This window comes from Kwoniella shandongensis, chromosome 11 (assembly GCF_008629635.2).
Source record: "Kwoniella shandongensis chromosome 11, complete sequence".
Taxonomy (NCBI): domain Eukaryota; kingdom Fungi; phylum Basidiomycota; class Tremellomycetes; order Tremellales; family Cryptococcaceae; genus Kwoniella; species Kwoniella shandongensis.
Genome location: NC_089297.1, coordinates 674300 through 689914, shown reverse-complemented (window position 1 = coordinate 689914; position 15615 = coordinate 674300). Strand labels below are relative to the sequence as shown.

General features: G+C 50.6%; 6 protein-coding genes across 6 annotated transcripts; 4 read left to right on the top strand and 2 right to left on the bottom strand.

The window, feature by feature from the left end:
* Window positions 1-66: 66 nt before the first annotated feature.
* Window positions 67-1141, bottom strand: CI109_106121 (uncharacterized protein; the record flags this gene model as incomplete). The annotated part of the gene is made up of 7 exons (XM_032004885.1): window positions 67-97; window positions 168-336; window positions 452-661; window positions 772-812; window positions 871-913; window positions 986-1088; window positions 1136-1141. 7 exons carry the CDS (start codon window positions 1139-1141, stop codon window positions 67-69), a joined length of 603 nt encoding a protein of 200 aa, XP_031860684.1.
* Window positions 1142-1444: 303 nt separating this feature from the next.
* Window positions 1445-2424, top strand: CI109_106120 (uncharacterized protein; the record flags this gene model as incomplete). The annotated part of the gene is made up of 3 exons (XM_032004884.1): window positions 1445-1598; window positions 1715-1859; window positions 2046-2424. 3 exons carry the CDS (start codon window positions 1445-1447, stop codon window positions 2422-2424), a joined length of 678 nt encoding a protein of 225 aa, XP_031860683.1.
* A 351-nt stretch (window positions 2425-2775) lies between these two features.
* Window positions 2776-5873, bottom strand: CI109_106119 (uncharacterized protein; the record flags this gene model as incomplete). The annotated part of the gene is made up of 9 exons (XM_032007465.2): window positions 2776-3039; window positions 3109-3152; window positions 3206-3586; window positions 3660-4428; window positions 4482-4641; window positions 4693-4801; window positions 4870-5158; window positions 5215-5328; window positions 5400-5873. 9 exons carry the CDS (start codon window positions 5871-5873, stop codon window positions 2776-2778), a joined length of 2604 nt encoding a protein of 867 aa, XP_031858200.2.
* A 716-nt stretch (window positions 5874-6589) lies between these two features.
* Window positions 6590-8038, top strand: CI109_106118 (60S ribosomal protein uL4; the record flags this gene model as incomplete). The annotated part of the gene is made up of 4 exons (XM_032007466.1): window positions 6590-6707; window positions 6949-7636; window positions 7692-7792; window positions 7854-8038. 4 exons carry the CDS (start codon window positions 6590-6592, stop codon window positions 8036-8038), a joined length of 1092 nt encoding a protein of 363 aa, XP_031858201.1.
* Window positions 8039-11269: 3231 nt separating this feature from the next.
* On the top strand, window positions 11270-13217 carry CI109_106117 (uncharacterized protein; the record flags this gene model as incomplete). The annotated part of the gene is made up of 3 exons (XM_032007467.1): window positions 11270-11506; window positions 11697-11792; window positions 11856-13217. The coding sequence occupies 3 exons, from the start codon at window positions 11270-11272 to the stop codon at window positions 13215-13217; spliced, it is 1695 nt and encodes a 564-aa protein (XP_031858202.1).
* A 407-nt stretch (window positions 13218-13624) lies between these two features.
* On the top strand, window positions 13625-15469 carry CI109_106116 (uncharacterized protein; the record flags this gene model as incomplete). The annotated part of the gene is made up of 7 exons (XM_032007468.2): window positions 13625-13671; window positions 13816-14099; window positions 14227-14445; window positions 14642-14767; window positions 14914-15008; window positions 15070-15251; window positions 15337-15469. The coding sequence occupies 7 exons, from the start codon at window positions 13625-13627 to the stop codon at window positions 15467-15469; spliced, it is 1086 nt and encodes a 361-aa protein (XP_031858203.2).
* Window positions 15470-15615: the final 146 nt, after the last annotated feature.

Below are 15615 nucleotides of genomic sequence, written 5' to 3'. Positions count from 1 at the left end.
CCCTCACTCGACCTCGAAAGTAGCCAAGAGCAGACGTGCACTGGTCGAACTGTGATTGTCGAAAACTTATGCGGTACCGAGGGATCTACCCATGAATCTGATCGACAGGGTGATCCACCATTAGCTGTGCTTTGTGCAGCCATGACGATTGCGTGCCATAAACTCACCGTCTCTTCTGGAATGACATCCACCACTTGCTAGGCTTTGCTGCTCTGGGTCCGAGTTGACCACTTGGTTGACCGTCTGCTCCGAGTACTTGCTCTTGAGGGTAGATCCTATCACAAAGTCTCAAAGCGAGTTCGGTCCGGGTCTGAGTGAGGTATGATCGGAGGTGGTCTAGGAGTGAACGGTATGTTGATTAGTGAGGGTGCCTCGAAGTCTTCAGCAGTAGAGACGGGACAACAGAGCAATAATGTCGTGTTTGTAGTGTGAGGATGGCACATCCACTCACCCGCATCAACCCTAGAAGCAGGAGGGTGATAGAGACTATTCAAGGGGAACCCCGCGTCTCCTGGAAGCGCGAAATGATCCACTGCGAGCGTCTGAAGTACCTTGGTCGCTTCTTGGTACGAAGGGGAAGGTTTTCCAGGTGAAGGAGCAAGTCGGGTGAGACAGTCGGAGATGAAGAGGATGAGATAGATCATAAGTCTGTCGGCGGGGCCTAGGAGTGATGAACAGTGGGTTAGCTAGGATACCGTGGCGTGATGAATGACAGACGAGCTTGAGCACGATATGGGACGGGCACGATGCAGCCGGTGATGTAGGACTAACCTTTGATCTCAAAGTTTCGGAAGAGACAATTAGCTCGGAATCTGTACAACCAAACAAGTTATCAGTTCCTGCTTGCGTGTGCTTGAGACCCCTACGTACAGATCCAACGACTCTTCAATGATATCTGCTTGACTAGGGTCGGCTACATAACATCCAACGTATCAGCTAATCATTCACACTGCAATATCAAGTCTGATGCTGGAAGCTGGCTCACCAGCTATAGGTGCTGGACCTCGGACTTTTGTGTTGATAGGCAAGATGGCGGTGTTGCCAACTTGTCTGACAGAGGTATCATCGTTGAAGACGGAGTGGTAGGCCTGCAACGGCAACGTCAGCTGACCCTAGAATCTGAAAGCTGACTTACGGGCATGGTGAAGGCCAGAAGGTGTAGTGTGGTTGAGTTAGTTTGCTGAACAAGGAAGAGAAGATGTGTTGTGAACAGATTGAATGATAGCCCTCCAATCCAGCAACATGCGGTGACGCACAGCTCGTTCCGGAATATCAGCCTGGCGAGGTGAAATCTAAGTGCTCCTACCATTTAGTGAAGACCCGCGTCGATCGCCCTGCGATCTCTCAGAATTCATGTCCAGTCGCGTCTGTGTCTTTGATTTTGACATTCCACAACATACACTGATATATGATACAAAGATCAGTACCACGTCTCTTCCTCAGAATGTCATCGACCGCCTCCGCCTCTGCGTCTCAATCATCACCCACGGCGAGACGATCGATTACCGCCATCGTCGCTGCTACCTCGAATAATGGGATCGGAGTCAATGGTGGATTACCATGGCGTCTCCCTGGCGAGATGAAATACTTTGCTCGGGGTGAGTGGGCTCGCGCTATGCCACTATAACAATCTCCAATTTCCAATCGCATGTAGTCTAGTCTTGTCCTGGAATCTCGCTGACATCGTGCTGTCGCTCTCGCTTTGACCAGATAGTGACTACAGGTGAACAACCTTCTGAAGATCCAGAACTTCAAAATGCTGTGATAATGGGTCGAAAGACTTGGGAATCGATCCCTCCGAAATTCAGACCGTTGAGATCGAGGAGGAACCTTGTGATCTCAAGAGCTGGGGTGGATGTGTGAGTGAGATTCTGCCCTACCACGTCGTTTGACTCCTATTCTTGCATCGATTGCCATTCTTGGGCAGAACCTCCAACATTCAGCTAGTAGCGGGATTGAGGGATCCTTCTTAGTTGAACCGCACGATAATAACCTCCGTGTCTGATCCACGAGAACGTAGCTAATCCTGCCCTCTCACATCATAGATCATCATCATCGAACACTTTCACCCACTCATCTCTCGAATCCGCTCTCTCGTCTCTCCCTGCCTCGTCCACTCCCCGAACATTCCTAATTGGCGGTTCATCCCTCTACACCACCTCCCTCACCACCTCCCCGACCCCACTCGTTGATCGGGTCCTACTCACACGTATCATCTCAACGCAATTCGACGAACAATGTGATGCCTTCTTGGAGGACTTTACGAATCACATTGACGAGAAGAGCGGAGAGAAGAGATGGAGAAGGTGCAATTTGGCCGAGTTGAGAGAGTGGATAGGATGGGATGTACAGGAGGAAAATGAAGAAAAGGGAGTGAAGTATAGATATGAGATGTGGGTCTTGGCGAGTGGCCACTCCCAATAAAAATCTGGATATGCAGGACTTGTTCGACCTCCCACGCCGTACAAACTCTTGTAATGTGAAGTGAATCGACGATTTCGTGATCTGACCAGTCTTCCTGGCATGAATGTTCCTCGACCACGATGCAAGTATGCTGCGTAAGAATTCTACCCCGGTCCCCTTCCCCCCCTATCGCACATATGCAAACGTTTCATTCGTGCCATTGACTACTATGATGCAAATAGATGTAACACATATCTTCGATGCTAGGGATATGGTGTATTCCGTCCGCTACTCCCGTTGTCTCCTCCTCATCTTCCTCTTGCACACTGACAGTCCGCTTAGTTGTATATCTGGAAGGAAGCACGATCAAAGTCAGCACGTCGATCGGTGATCACTAATTCGCTGGAACATATCACCCACATTCCAGCTCAACCTCCATCTCCATCCAGAATGGTCATTGACCGGTCCATAAATACCTAGTGCAAGGTCTTTGAACCACCAGAAACTGAGAACGACCAGTCCGGTCCAGATTGCGAACCAGATGACCTTGTTGGTCTGAGTTCGACGCTTTGATCCGAAGAAGAAATGGTCGAGGACGTGACCGGCCATTAGGACTGCAAAATACAGCGTCGGGAGCTACAACGGTAAGAAGATGGTCAGTGAGTAGCTACAACTCAGTTGAGTGAATATGGGAAATAGACTCACGTAGTGGTGCAGGTATGTTACTCGACCCATAATCAAGAATGGGACTAGAGTAATCGTCAGTGCACTTTACAGATGGATCTCCCTCATCTGCACTCACAAAAATGCAAAGCCCAACCACCAAAGGCGACCTTTCCAACCCACAACCAATGCTCCCATTCACCCTTACCCCAATCGTTATACTGCCTCTGCATCCTTGCCACATACCATCCAGCAAGTCCTAGTCCAATCGCAAGACTAATCGTACTGAAGTACCAGATGATTGGTGTTCCAAGGAGGTAGAATTTGATCTGGTTGTCTCCCCATCCACACATTCTGAGACCCAAGTGAAGGAAGGGCCAGTCGAAGGGCTTCGAAGCGAGGATATCCTCCTTGTCGGGGTCGGGAACAAGAGCGTTGTTGGAGGTCCACATGGCGACGTTCAGGTGTACGAAGTCGCGCCAGAAGGGGGAGTTGTATAGTTTAGCGTTTCCTGCCGGGACTGTGAGAATTGATAGCATTCCATCAGCGACTGCCCAAAGACCTTGTAATAATCGATCGACACGGCTACTCACGCCTTTCGTTCCAGTGCGACTCGACATTCCAGTAGGTATGAAGATCTTTCGGGTTGTTCTCCTTGTCACAAGACACTTCAACTTGCTTGAAACCCCATTGCGGCAAGACAGCGTTCGCAGCTCGAAGGTAACACTTCAGATCTCGGTGCCTAAATCTCATCCTAGTGGTGAGAGCGTGAATCCTCCCATCCTCGTTCTGTTTCTTGGATCGTTGTGTGTCGTCGACGACTTCGACGACCCAAATATCGTTGTCGTCTCCAACTGTGGCATTTCCGTAACCAGCAACTTCAAAGTTCTCCTTTGTGACTGGAGCAGCGATAGGGTGAGAGTGCAAGTTCCTCCCGGTCGGCGCGTGAACCAATCGGATCTGATCACCATCCTTCAAGAATCGGATAGGACCATCGGGATCGACCGGGTCAGCTACCCAAGTCGGTGTGATGACCCAATTGTTATTGTCGTCCTTGTAATGGTAACAAGTGACTTGCTGCTGCAGTGATCCGACAGGGAAAGTCTGAACATGTGAATGAAGGAGACCACCGCCGTAGCCGTAATTCTTGAGCGTGACTTGGGACCCGTATGCTATTTCGAGAGGTGACTCCCCAAAATCGTTACCTTTGAGGTGCGCTTGGAACAAACTGCTCATCTGAGCATCGCCCGGGCCGGAGCGGTTGAGGATCATGAAATGGGCCTTGAAACAAGCGGCATAGACGATGAACGGAAGGACGATAAGACAGCCGATACGAGCGATCCAATGTTGGATGTAGGTACGCTAGAATGTCCGTGTCAGTCAAAGTCGCGGAAACTGCGCAGCACTGGACTCACGATTGGCATTGAGAGATCACCAAACTTTTCCCAGAGATCCTCAATGGTGTACAGTCCAACCAATGCGGTAATGAACATTCCAACCCATTTAACGCTGCACACGCAACCAATCGACCACCCCGTGAAGACGAGCCAAATCCACCAGTCATCACTGAAAGCGCTGTTGAAGTTGTCAGCCAAGCCCAAAAGTCCAGACCTCATCACTACTTACTCGTGTCGCTGGTTGTGGAATTTGACGAGACCCAAGGTCGTAGTGAAAGTGAAGAACAGAAGCATCGAGTCGAGAAGGATGAATCTGGAGATACACAACCATCCGATATCTGATCAAGAGAGAATCAAGTGATCTTAGTAAGCGTTATGTATCTCTTAGTCTAGATGTCTCACTCACCACAAAGAACACAGATGGTCACCCAATGCCTTGTAAATCTTGACCAGCCCAATTCGCCCGCCGTCCACCAAGCAAGAGGGACAAGAGCAACACCAAAGGTTGCGAGGATAGCTCTCATCGCGGTATATGGCACGTCGGGAGGGTATTCAACACCAGACTTGAACTCGAAACCTCCACCATAGCCTGACAGGAGACCAGCGAGACCGACGAGCATCTTGCCGAGTGGAGGGTGAACATCAAAGTAGAAGTCCCGGTTGATGTAGTGGGTTCCGAATTTACCAAAGTGTGCCTAATTTGACAAGTGAGCAACGTGGAGAAGATGAGAAAAGTAGAGCTCGCACGGACTTCGTCCCAAACAACATAGTTTGCCGCTCCGATTCTCCAGTACCTCGTTATCATACTTAGGAGAGTGTATACTGCTGTCCAGATCCACTCCTCATTCTCGATCATAATTCCTTGCTGCGTGTCCCATCACCACCAAATTAGCACAAGCACGACAACAACAGGCAGGGATGTTGTGGTGCACTCACCCAACCGCCTATTCTCTGTCTTGGAGGCAGACCTCGCCTTCCACCTACACCTGGACCTGCTCCATGTCCTTTTGCCCATTTCCCTTGATCGTCTAGATCGACATTGATCAATCCCGCCTTCTCTCCCTGATTCTCAGCGAGTGTCGCTTCCTTCTCAGCGAACCTCCTCCTTGACTCCATATCGTCCGAATGCGAATGTGAATACAGAGGTAGATCTCCTCCGGGTCCAGGACTAGGTGTTCGAGCTATATAGTTCTGATGGGTTGAATCACGTTTGGTGCCGTACGATCTGGGTGGATTTCGCGTCTCCCAAGGTCTAGGATCGGTGAGGTCGTCGACGATGTGATCTGTCTGTGGTGATGAAGACGAACTATCTCGGTCTATCGGTTGTTCTCGATGAAGATGTCGACGTAGTGCGGTAGAAGCGGAATTGGAGGAGGTAGTAGAGGTGGTGTGGGATCCAGACCTTTGCATCGAGGTGAAGTTTGATGATCAGAATCTGAGCGAGTCGGCTCCTACTGTATCAGTTGAGTCGTTTAAATCAGTTCGTCCGTGTTGATTGATGGGCTGAGCGAGATGAAGGAAGAACGTTTGAAGGGCGAAGTTGACCGTTGAATGTGACCCGTGTGATTTTTGATGAAGGAGCGAGATGACGTTCTCTAGACCATGAAGGAGTGAAGACCGAACAAGAGTGACAAAGGAGCACTCTTCTACCTTTCTAGTCGAATACCTTTGTACGAAAGATGCTGCGAACCTGTTCAGTGACCATCTACCTAGTTATGGTTAACGACGCGCTTGAGCTACGCCTCGCTGGCACTTGGACTCACTTGAAAGGCAATCCGGGGACTGCGGGGTACACGTGTCAGCGGAATCAGAACTGCCACATCATTATCACACAACGGATTAACTAAATTTCCGATTTTTGACACGAAACGCCGACCAGCACTTTTGGTGCGAATTTGAATTCTGCAGTATGAGGGGGGAATGTATTGCTACCAAGCAACAGCATCTGGTGGGAGAGCTGCATTGTGAGAGACAGAGTGAGCGTTTCGACACTTTTTCAACTGAAACCTACAATCAACCCTCTCTCCTTCTGCATCCATCAAGTCACAAAAAGACCTTGTGAGTAGTACACATCGACATCCTCCTCATCTCACGCATCAAACTAAATATACAAGTGTTATAGCAAAATGGCCGCTCGTCCTACCGTCACCGTCTGGTCCGCTACCGGCGAGTCTTCCGGCTCCCTCCCCCTCCCCGCTGTCTTCACAGCTCCCATCAGGCTCGACGTTGTCCAGCAGGTTCACAGTGAGTTAATATTCGTTTCGGAAAAGCAGGAAAGGAATGGGTGGACAAGGGACGGAAGGACATAGATGGCATAAGAGAAGAATAGGATGGGGGAGGAATCGATATGGATGGAGAAGGCGTTATGCAGGTCTGGCGTAACACTGCTTCCACAGTCTGTGCCAGACCTCGCAGAGGAGGAGGGTGGAGAGCGAGCAAGAGGAAATGCACGAAGAGCAGTGCTGATCGTTTTGTCCCATTTCAGAGTCTATGGCCAAGAACCGTCGACAGGCTTACGCCGTTGCTGAGAACGCTGGTCACCAAACCTCTGCCGAGTCTTGGGGTACTGGTCGTGCCGTCGCTCGTATCCCCCGTGTTGGCGGTGGTGGTACCCAGCGATCCGGTCAGGCTGCTTTCGGTAACATGTGCCGAGGTGGTCGAATGTTCGCTCCCACCAAGACCTGGAGGAAGTGGCACGTCAAGGTCAACCAGAACCAAAAGCGATACGCCGTTGCTTCTGCTCTTGCCGCCTCTGCTCTCCCTTCCCTTGTCCTCGCCCGTGGACACAGGATCGAGCAGATCCAGGAGGTTCCCCTCGTCATCTCTTCTTCCGTCGAGTCCACCACCAAGACCAAGGCTGCCGTCGACCTCCTCAAGGCCGTCGCCGCTTACGCCGATGTCGCCAAGGTTTCCAACAGCCGAAAGCTCCGTGCTGGTAAGGGAAAGTTGAGGAACAGGCGACACAGGCAGCGACGAGGTCCCCTCGTCGTCTACGCCAAGGACGAAGGTATCGTTCGAGCCTTCAAGAACGTCCCCGGTGTCGAGACCTCCCCCGTTGAGTCCCTCAACCTCCTCCAGCTCGCTCCCGGTGGTCACGTCGGTCGATTCGTCATCTGGACCGAGGGTGCCATTGCCGCTCTTGACTCTGTCTACGAGAAGAAGTCTGGCTTCAAGTGAGTTGCATAGAGTAAATATATACCCATGACAATGCTGATGCCTTGTGTTTAGCCTCCCCATTGCCAAGATCGCCACCTCCGACGTCACCCGACTCATCAACTCTGACGAGATCCAGTCCGTTGTCCGACCCGCCGGCCAGAACGTCCAGAAGCGTGAGTCAAGCAACTACTTAGGATCGCCAGGACCTCGTACTGATTCTTCTCGCTCTATTAGGACCCTTCACCCAGAAGAAGAACCCTCTCCGAAACAAGGCTATCCTCTTCCGACTCAACCCTTACGCCAAGACCCTCCGACGACAGGAGCTCCTCCGAACCGAGCGAAAGTCCAAGGGTTCCGTCAAGAAGTCCGTCCCCGGTGCCGCCGGCAAGGAGTTCTTGTCCATCCTCCACGCTGCTTAAGAAGGTCGTTTTGGAGATGGGGAGATGTAGTGTTGTTGATAGGCTTAGGCTTCTTACCACCTATGCGTGATGAATTGAGTTCTCGCATGGCATTTGTTTTGCAACACGCATGTTTAGTCAGGCATTATGCTCTTGAGCTGTGTTTTAGTCATTTGTGCATGAACCCAAGCCGGAGCCCAGGTTATGAGGAGCAGGGCTCTGGTTTGTCTCGTTCTCGGTCGCCCGTCACATATGAGTTGTGTGGACGTATGAACTAGGAGCTGAGGGTGGAATGTAGATTGTGGTATCTGCATCCTTGTAGACAGCATTACTCGGCAAAACTCAGCATTGAGCACATCCCCTGCTCTCCTTTTTGAGTGAGGTCTTATCCACCTTGAGTGATCGATGACAAGTCGACCTATCTGTCCAGTATTCCTCTTGCATCTCACAGTGGGGCACTAGTACAGCCAATCCGCGGACAATGGGTCTCCCTCTGTAGGCTCACCCTCACCTTAGATTGACTTAGGTACTTGGGAAAAGATAAGATAAAGGGGGCACAGCAATACTCATGAGAAAACGTGCAGAAAAGATCGTCGTACGTCGCATTTGATAAAGAGCAGAGAGCGGAGATCAGTGTGGGAATCGATTCCAGAATTTGGATGACGAATGGTGGACGTGGCCAATCGCTTCCGCTTCGCCTTAATAATTAGATAGATCTTGAGAAGAAGAGGATGATGCGGTATGGATCTGCTTGGCTGAGAATAGAAATGGGATAATCGAGACACCCGAAGTGTGATCGGGACCAACGAATTCGCGGCTCTGTCTTTGCAGCCGTAAGAGATCATGACGCTGCTGCACTACTGGAAGCCTCTGGAATAACAAGCACACAGATGAGCACATGTAGTCATGTCGTCTTCATGACGACCAGCTCTGACGACGATTTGCGTAATGGTAAATGACGATCCGGAGATCATTCTCGTCCGCTTTGTTATTATTGCGTTATCACGGACGACTATCATTCTCATCGCCATGCATACTGCATTTCACGATCGCGTCTTGTGGGTCCTCCCCAGTGTGCCAACACGTCGACTCCCTGCATACAGGTGAAATGAAAGATGTGTGCCCTGTCTTCACTTCCCCCAGGTAATAGTGCCACCAACCCCAATTCGAGACCCTTTGCTCCACCCACATCTGGAAGCGAGGCTCCGCTCCATCATCTCCGCACCCTGCAAAAGTAACAAGATGCTTGCACTTCGATGTCGTGTCCCCGGACGATGGTAAGCTCACGTCCATACCAATCTCCACACTATAGTGCTTGGCATTGCCAACGGTCACCAACCTGGCACGCCAGGATGACAGTGCAATTTACGGGCAAAGCTAGCTAGCTAGTCTTGATTGTAAGGAACAGCTGCTCACGGTTTGATCTGCCACAACTTCGTCTTGATTGTTAAGGGGCAGGGACAAATACGGCCGTCTTGACTTGGAGAATGTACTAAGCGTCTCCCAAATAGGAATTGTCTCATATGGGTTGAAACAGCGAATAAAATAGTGTGGTCTGTGGTCAGCTGAAAAAGCATATCGGACACAGATGGTTCTGAAAGAGTGATCGTGGCGTCTGGTCCCATGCCAAAAACGGCGACTGCCACCTACTTACCAACCGATCAGGCATGGGAGTATATCACATTTGGAGAGACGTCCATCACATACTGCACCCCCGTTCAGCACAGGAGTGTGGTAATGGGTGGTGCCTCGCCGAACTCGCTGGCATGCATCACTTCTCAGCCTCAGGTCGTGCATGTACAGTATGCAAATATAACTTTTTCAGGAAAGTCCGGAATGAGAATCGAGGATTGAAACCGAAAGACCACACTCCTCCCTAAAAAGCTGTGTCGCAGCGAAAAGTCTTTAGTAACATCGGCGATTTTATATTATTTCGGGGGTGTCAAGGTGGACGAGCGGCGTACTTTTCTGGATCCGGTTGTTTCAAAAACCTCCGGATAGTGCCTCGAGTCTGAGCTTGTACAGAGCTTTTTTAGGCATGAACGGAGGAACGGAGGAATAATAATGAAAAACGCGGGAGAGCAACGAAATCAGGGTTCTTAGTAGAGTACCAATACCACACTGTGGGAGTACGAGTACGGTATGCTGGGTTATCTATGCTCAAAGGGTTTACGACATCAATAATGATGATGATGATGATAATACATTTTTCGGGGTCGGTCCTGATTATTTTGACAAAAGGACTACCCTCGAGCTCATGTCCGAACGCCAACGCCCCAAAGGACAGGAAAAAGTCTACAAGGGGTCATTTTCCAGGATGTGGTGGTGGTGATGGTGCTGGACGATGGCCAAGCATGTTTAGCGTCAGGTCCTGTCTCTCTTTGTCTGGCGCGTGGATCTTACTCAGGTCAGGTCCGTACAAACCGCAAAGTGGAAAAGTATAGTCTAGTATCAGAAGAAGAAAAAAAGCTGCGTGGTTTCACGCTCTCTGGAATTTTGGCGCTGAGCACGCACACGGACCCTAGTACCGACCCACCGACCGACGGACAGACCAACAGACAGACAGTGTTATTGAGATTGGAGAGGATGATCGTCGTGTAGCTAATAACGATACTCACCCTCGTACTTCCACCATCCCCACCCACCCACCTACTCTCATTGCAATCGATCTACCCCATAACAAGTCTCCAACCCTACAATCTTGCAAATCGATCAATCCTCGTAAAAGCACGCACCCTGCAACGCAACGTCGACGTTGGCCATCGTCATTATCATCAACGCATAACCAACCATCATTCTATTCCTGTCTCTCCATCAATCAATCAACCAATCTAGTAGCCAATCACTCGCATAATCTTTTCCGGTCCAACACCCATTCATTCGTTTCTCAAACCTCATAACCTTTGTTTCAACTCGCCATCCCTTGAGCTCGGTGCACAGGACGCGTCTTACCAATCTTTGGAATCACCCGACAAGAAGCTGCGCCCCCCTTGACCTTTCGATAATTACGCATAGATCGATTGTTCCTCTGGTCATCGCATCGACCTCGCCATCTCAATTGACATCGCATCCAGGGAGGCTTTCATTGGACAGACTGCGCTGCGACTGGTCACTGTTGCTGTTATTGTACACCCATCTACCCTTAGTTTGGTTCGCTACAGTACTACGACAAAGTCGGAATCACGCTAAGACCTTGTTTCGAGTTGAACTACAAAGCGTGTGTCGCGCTAAAACCTCCTCATTCATCCGAAAATGGCATCGACATCTACAGCATTCGCTCCTTCCAACTTCGTCGATACCTCATTCTCTCTTGAACCTTCATCGTCCTCACCGTCATCACCCTATCGAATCTCACGACTACCACCTCATCCTACCGTACCTCAAGCAGGACCGTCGAGATCGCCGCAGAGATACCTCTTCTTCGCAGTCAGAAGAGGACATCGCACGGGTGTATTCACCGAATGGCACCAAGCAGAGAGACAAGTCTACGTGAGTGTCGGATGACGAACTTCTTTCAATTGCTATTTATGTGACGAGGGCTCGGATATGAAACCCCTCGGGCATTTCCACCTCCTTTGGAGGACTCCCATCGCATCAGCGTTGAAACACTATCTAATACCCCATCGCATCTTCAAAGCAACGCACATGCTGACGTCTCATCTTGCAACTCCGCTCACAGGATCACCCTGACCCTTGCCTTAAGAGCTTTTCTACGAAACTGGCAGCTGAGGCGTTCGTGAATGGATGGGATGGAGCGGGCAGACATTCATTACCAGTGAGTAGACCCTGTTGAGTATAACATAGGTTCGTTGCTTACGCCCTATCACTCCCCTGCCAGCCCTCAACACCAAAGCCACTTCGTGAACATCTCGCTATGAGCTTCCCTGGTTCAGTCAACGTCCCCTCGCCATCTCCAGCTCGCCGACAATCCTACCATGCCCGACTCCTTACGACCGCCCCACCACCACCCATTTCCGAGTTCCCAGGCGACTTCTCCCCCTCGCCGATAGATACCACCAATATTCGACCGTCATTGTCGCCATCTCGCTCTTCATATCGTCATAGTATGGTCAAGATCTCCAGTCCGTTACGACAGCAAGTAGCGGATGAGGATACTGCCTCAGATGAATCAGAGGGGAAAAGTGGTATGAGACCCCTGAAGAAAGCATCGAGTTTCATAGGAGCCGGCGGTTTGTTAAGTCCCCCTCAATCTCCAGACAAGCTGTCAAAGCGACTCTCGGTGATGGACAGAGAAAGACCGACGCAAAGGAGAGCGATGACGGAATCTGGAACTTGGGCGTCGAGAGGACATCGTGATTTCACTCCGTCAGATGGATTAGGTCTTTACTCTCCTCCACTCTCACCACCGACATCACCCACAGGAAGCCTGAACAAGCGAATGAGCACATCAACTCGACCCGCCCGTCCAGCTTCTGGTCTCTGGGCGGACCTGGCACCGAAAGCGGCGGCGACACCTTCCAGTCCCCTTTCCCCGACGAAGGAGAACGAGGAGGTCCTCTTCACTGATCCTTCGGCACCCAAGTTTTCTCGATCCGGTCTGAAGAAGAGCAAAGTGGTCATGCCCGTTGCGGCGAAACGACAAAGCTCGTCTCTGGGATCGCTCAAAGGTCGATCAAGTGCGACCTCGCTATTCTCCGGTAGTCCCAATGTGTCCACTTCATCCCTGTCAAGCACCAACTCGGATAAGAGCCTGCGACGATCTTCCACTTCTCAATATCAGGATCGTCTTTCCTCGCTCGCTGAGACTTCGAAGCGTGAGCTGCAGCTGAACGAGGAAGGTCTTCTCGCATTGTCTTCGCTCTCACCTCCCAAGCCGGCCTTCATGCGACGATCATCCTCGCACTCATCCATCGCCTCGACCGATTCAGCCGACTCAATGGGCTCTCTCACGAGCGCTTCGTCTACCTTGACCTCGTCGCTAGAATCCTGCGAACCGATCTCGGAAGAGTGTGAAGGAGACATGGTCGAAATCAGGGGAGCTGGCGATTCTGGCTTCGACGTGGCGATCAGTTGTACGAAATCCGACGGAGATGCGGATGGGAGTGTGGACAGCGGATCGATGAGGAAGGAAAAGGTGAAGAAGACGGGTGGGATGTTCAAGAGACTAGCAAAAGCGCTCAAATTGGAGAAGAAGAGTGTGGTAGGGGGACAGGATATCAGCAGAAGGGGGAGTCTGTAAAACAGAACAGAACAGGACATTGATTGTGATTGTTTGTGTTTTTCTTTCTATCTCATGGATAGATGATTGAGCGAGCCTGTCAACAGGTCATAAAAGGACACTGGTTTGTTCCAATTAGTTATATACATATATGTGGACATTTGTCGTTTGTCATAGTCATTGTCATTGTCATTGTCAATACCTTTTCGTTTTCGAGTGTTACCGTTCCTTTCCGAGTAGTTGATGGTTTCCGGTAGATCTAAACGCTCTCTTACATGTGGACAATGTACTTCTCCAGACTAGATGTATCAGCATACAGCAAGCATGTAATTACACCCCTCATTGCATCGTCGTCTACTGGAATGGGGAATGGGAATGGAAAACGGCAAGTGTTGTAACATGTGGTATCCGCGGCCCGTAGATAGCCGATGGATCTGCGGGGTAAAAACTGGGGAAGTACCGTAGGTGGTTGTAAGTACGTCGTGTCACTTCACTGTTGATGGGATGGAAAACTCAATCCACTTTTGTCCGTGTTCTTTCTTTTCTTTTTTGTCGCTCTCAAACAACGATTATCTCACTCTGACGCCGTGCTCTATTTTGACCCTCTCTCGATCGATAGAAGCAAGACATTATACAGGACAGGAAGATCTAGCACGATGTCATCACTCAGACAGAGCTTCATACCTGGACTCAGAAATTCGTTCAATACCATAACACATCGATCAAACCCTTCTTCTACCAACTTTGTCACGCGATTAGCAAGACCGAATGGAAGGGGGTATTCGACTGCGACACATACCGTCGCGCACGGTGAGGGAGCGCATGCCCATGGACATGCGAATACGCATCAATACGGACACGTGAAGAGAAGAGGAGCGTTCAAGAGATGGTCAATCCGATTAGGTAGGTGTAACCTCACTACACACTCATTCCCTCTTCATATTCTCTCTCGCTCTCGGCCCAGCCAACAACGTCCTCCACTCGTATCAAAGATCTTGGCCAGCTGACCTGGTCTCTTCACACGTTGCAGCTCTCGCCATTGCCTTCCCACTCACATACGTAACTGGCGCTGCCTTCCCTCCCCAACTTGTACTCATGATTTTCCCCCGTTTCGCGCCCGCTCCCCCACACAAGGATTCGGCGAGGGGTAAAGTCCACACGAGCGATGTCGAGAGATGTTTGCAAGAGCTGGATCTGGTGCATGATATGCGGGAGAAGGTTCATAAGGGAGAAGGGTGGTACGAGACAAGTGAGTGTCGTCGATGTACTTGAGCGACCGTCCGTCCGCTTGGTAGAGGGGATTATGCTGCCGTGGAGACGAGCTCTCCAACGTGTAGAGTGCTGAGATGTGCTGTGACTGATGAGAGTCGGAGCTTTGCTCTTCGAGATCGTGACGATATACCTAGATCCAGATCTGAGCTGACCCCTGTTTTTCTATCACTTAGGACCATACGACAAATACGACCCGCAAAAGGTGCACAACTCCTTAACAGCAGGCTCGCTCCGAGGACCTGGCAGGTTGGCGGTCCCTCCAGTCCTGTTCGCCAAGGAAGACGAGTCGGAGGCAATCGGTGAGTGGCTTGTTCTCGCTGTGATCATTCACTTGCCCTCTGACCCCGTCGTCCTCGAGTTATCCTGCTCTGTGGCCTTGGCACAAGAAGCAGGAGCTCCGTATACTGGATGAGAACGGAGCGCTGACTCCTGATACCTTACACAGCTGTCCTTCACCTCGGTCGAGCTTTGTGCGGTCACGACGGTATTATCCACGGTGGATTGCTCGCTACTGTTCTTGACGAGTGCCTAGGCAGAAATGTAAGCTTGCTCATTTCCCTATCAAAAGCTGAATCAGTATTGATACATCTCTATTCCACAGGCCCTCATGAACCTCCCTTCTCGTATTGGTGTCACAGCTAATCTCAATATCAACTATCGATCACCCTGCATGGCCGACCAATTCGTCGTTATCCGTACCAAAACCGATCAGCTCAAGGGGAGGAAAGCGGTTGTCAGTGCGACTATGGAGACTTTGAATGGGGAAAGAGTGGCCGATGCTACGTGAGTGTCGCGTGTCTCTCGCATAGACATCTCGCGGCCAAGTGATTGCGGTCGAACGATGTACTGACTTGTCTGGTCTCGACAGGGCACTTTTCATCGAACCGAAATGGGCTCAATTCCTCGCTTCGTCCGGTGTTACAGAGGCTATGGGTCGACCTATGCCTTCTCCTCACAAGTCTCCCGCATTGATGGACGAGCAGACCGAGCGGATCATCTGATCGAGCGGAGGACTGATTGATAGCCGAATAATGGAAGGAGATGGATGACGGTGGAGTAGATCTGTACAATCGTGTGATCGGAAAAGTAGACTTCCTGAGGGACGGGGAGGTGGAGCTGAGACGATGAGGTCGAAATCATCTTACAC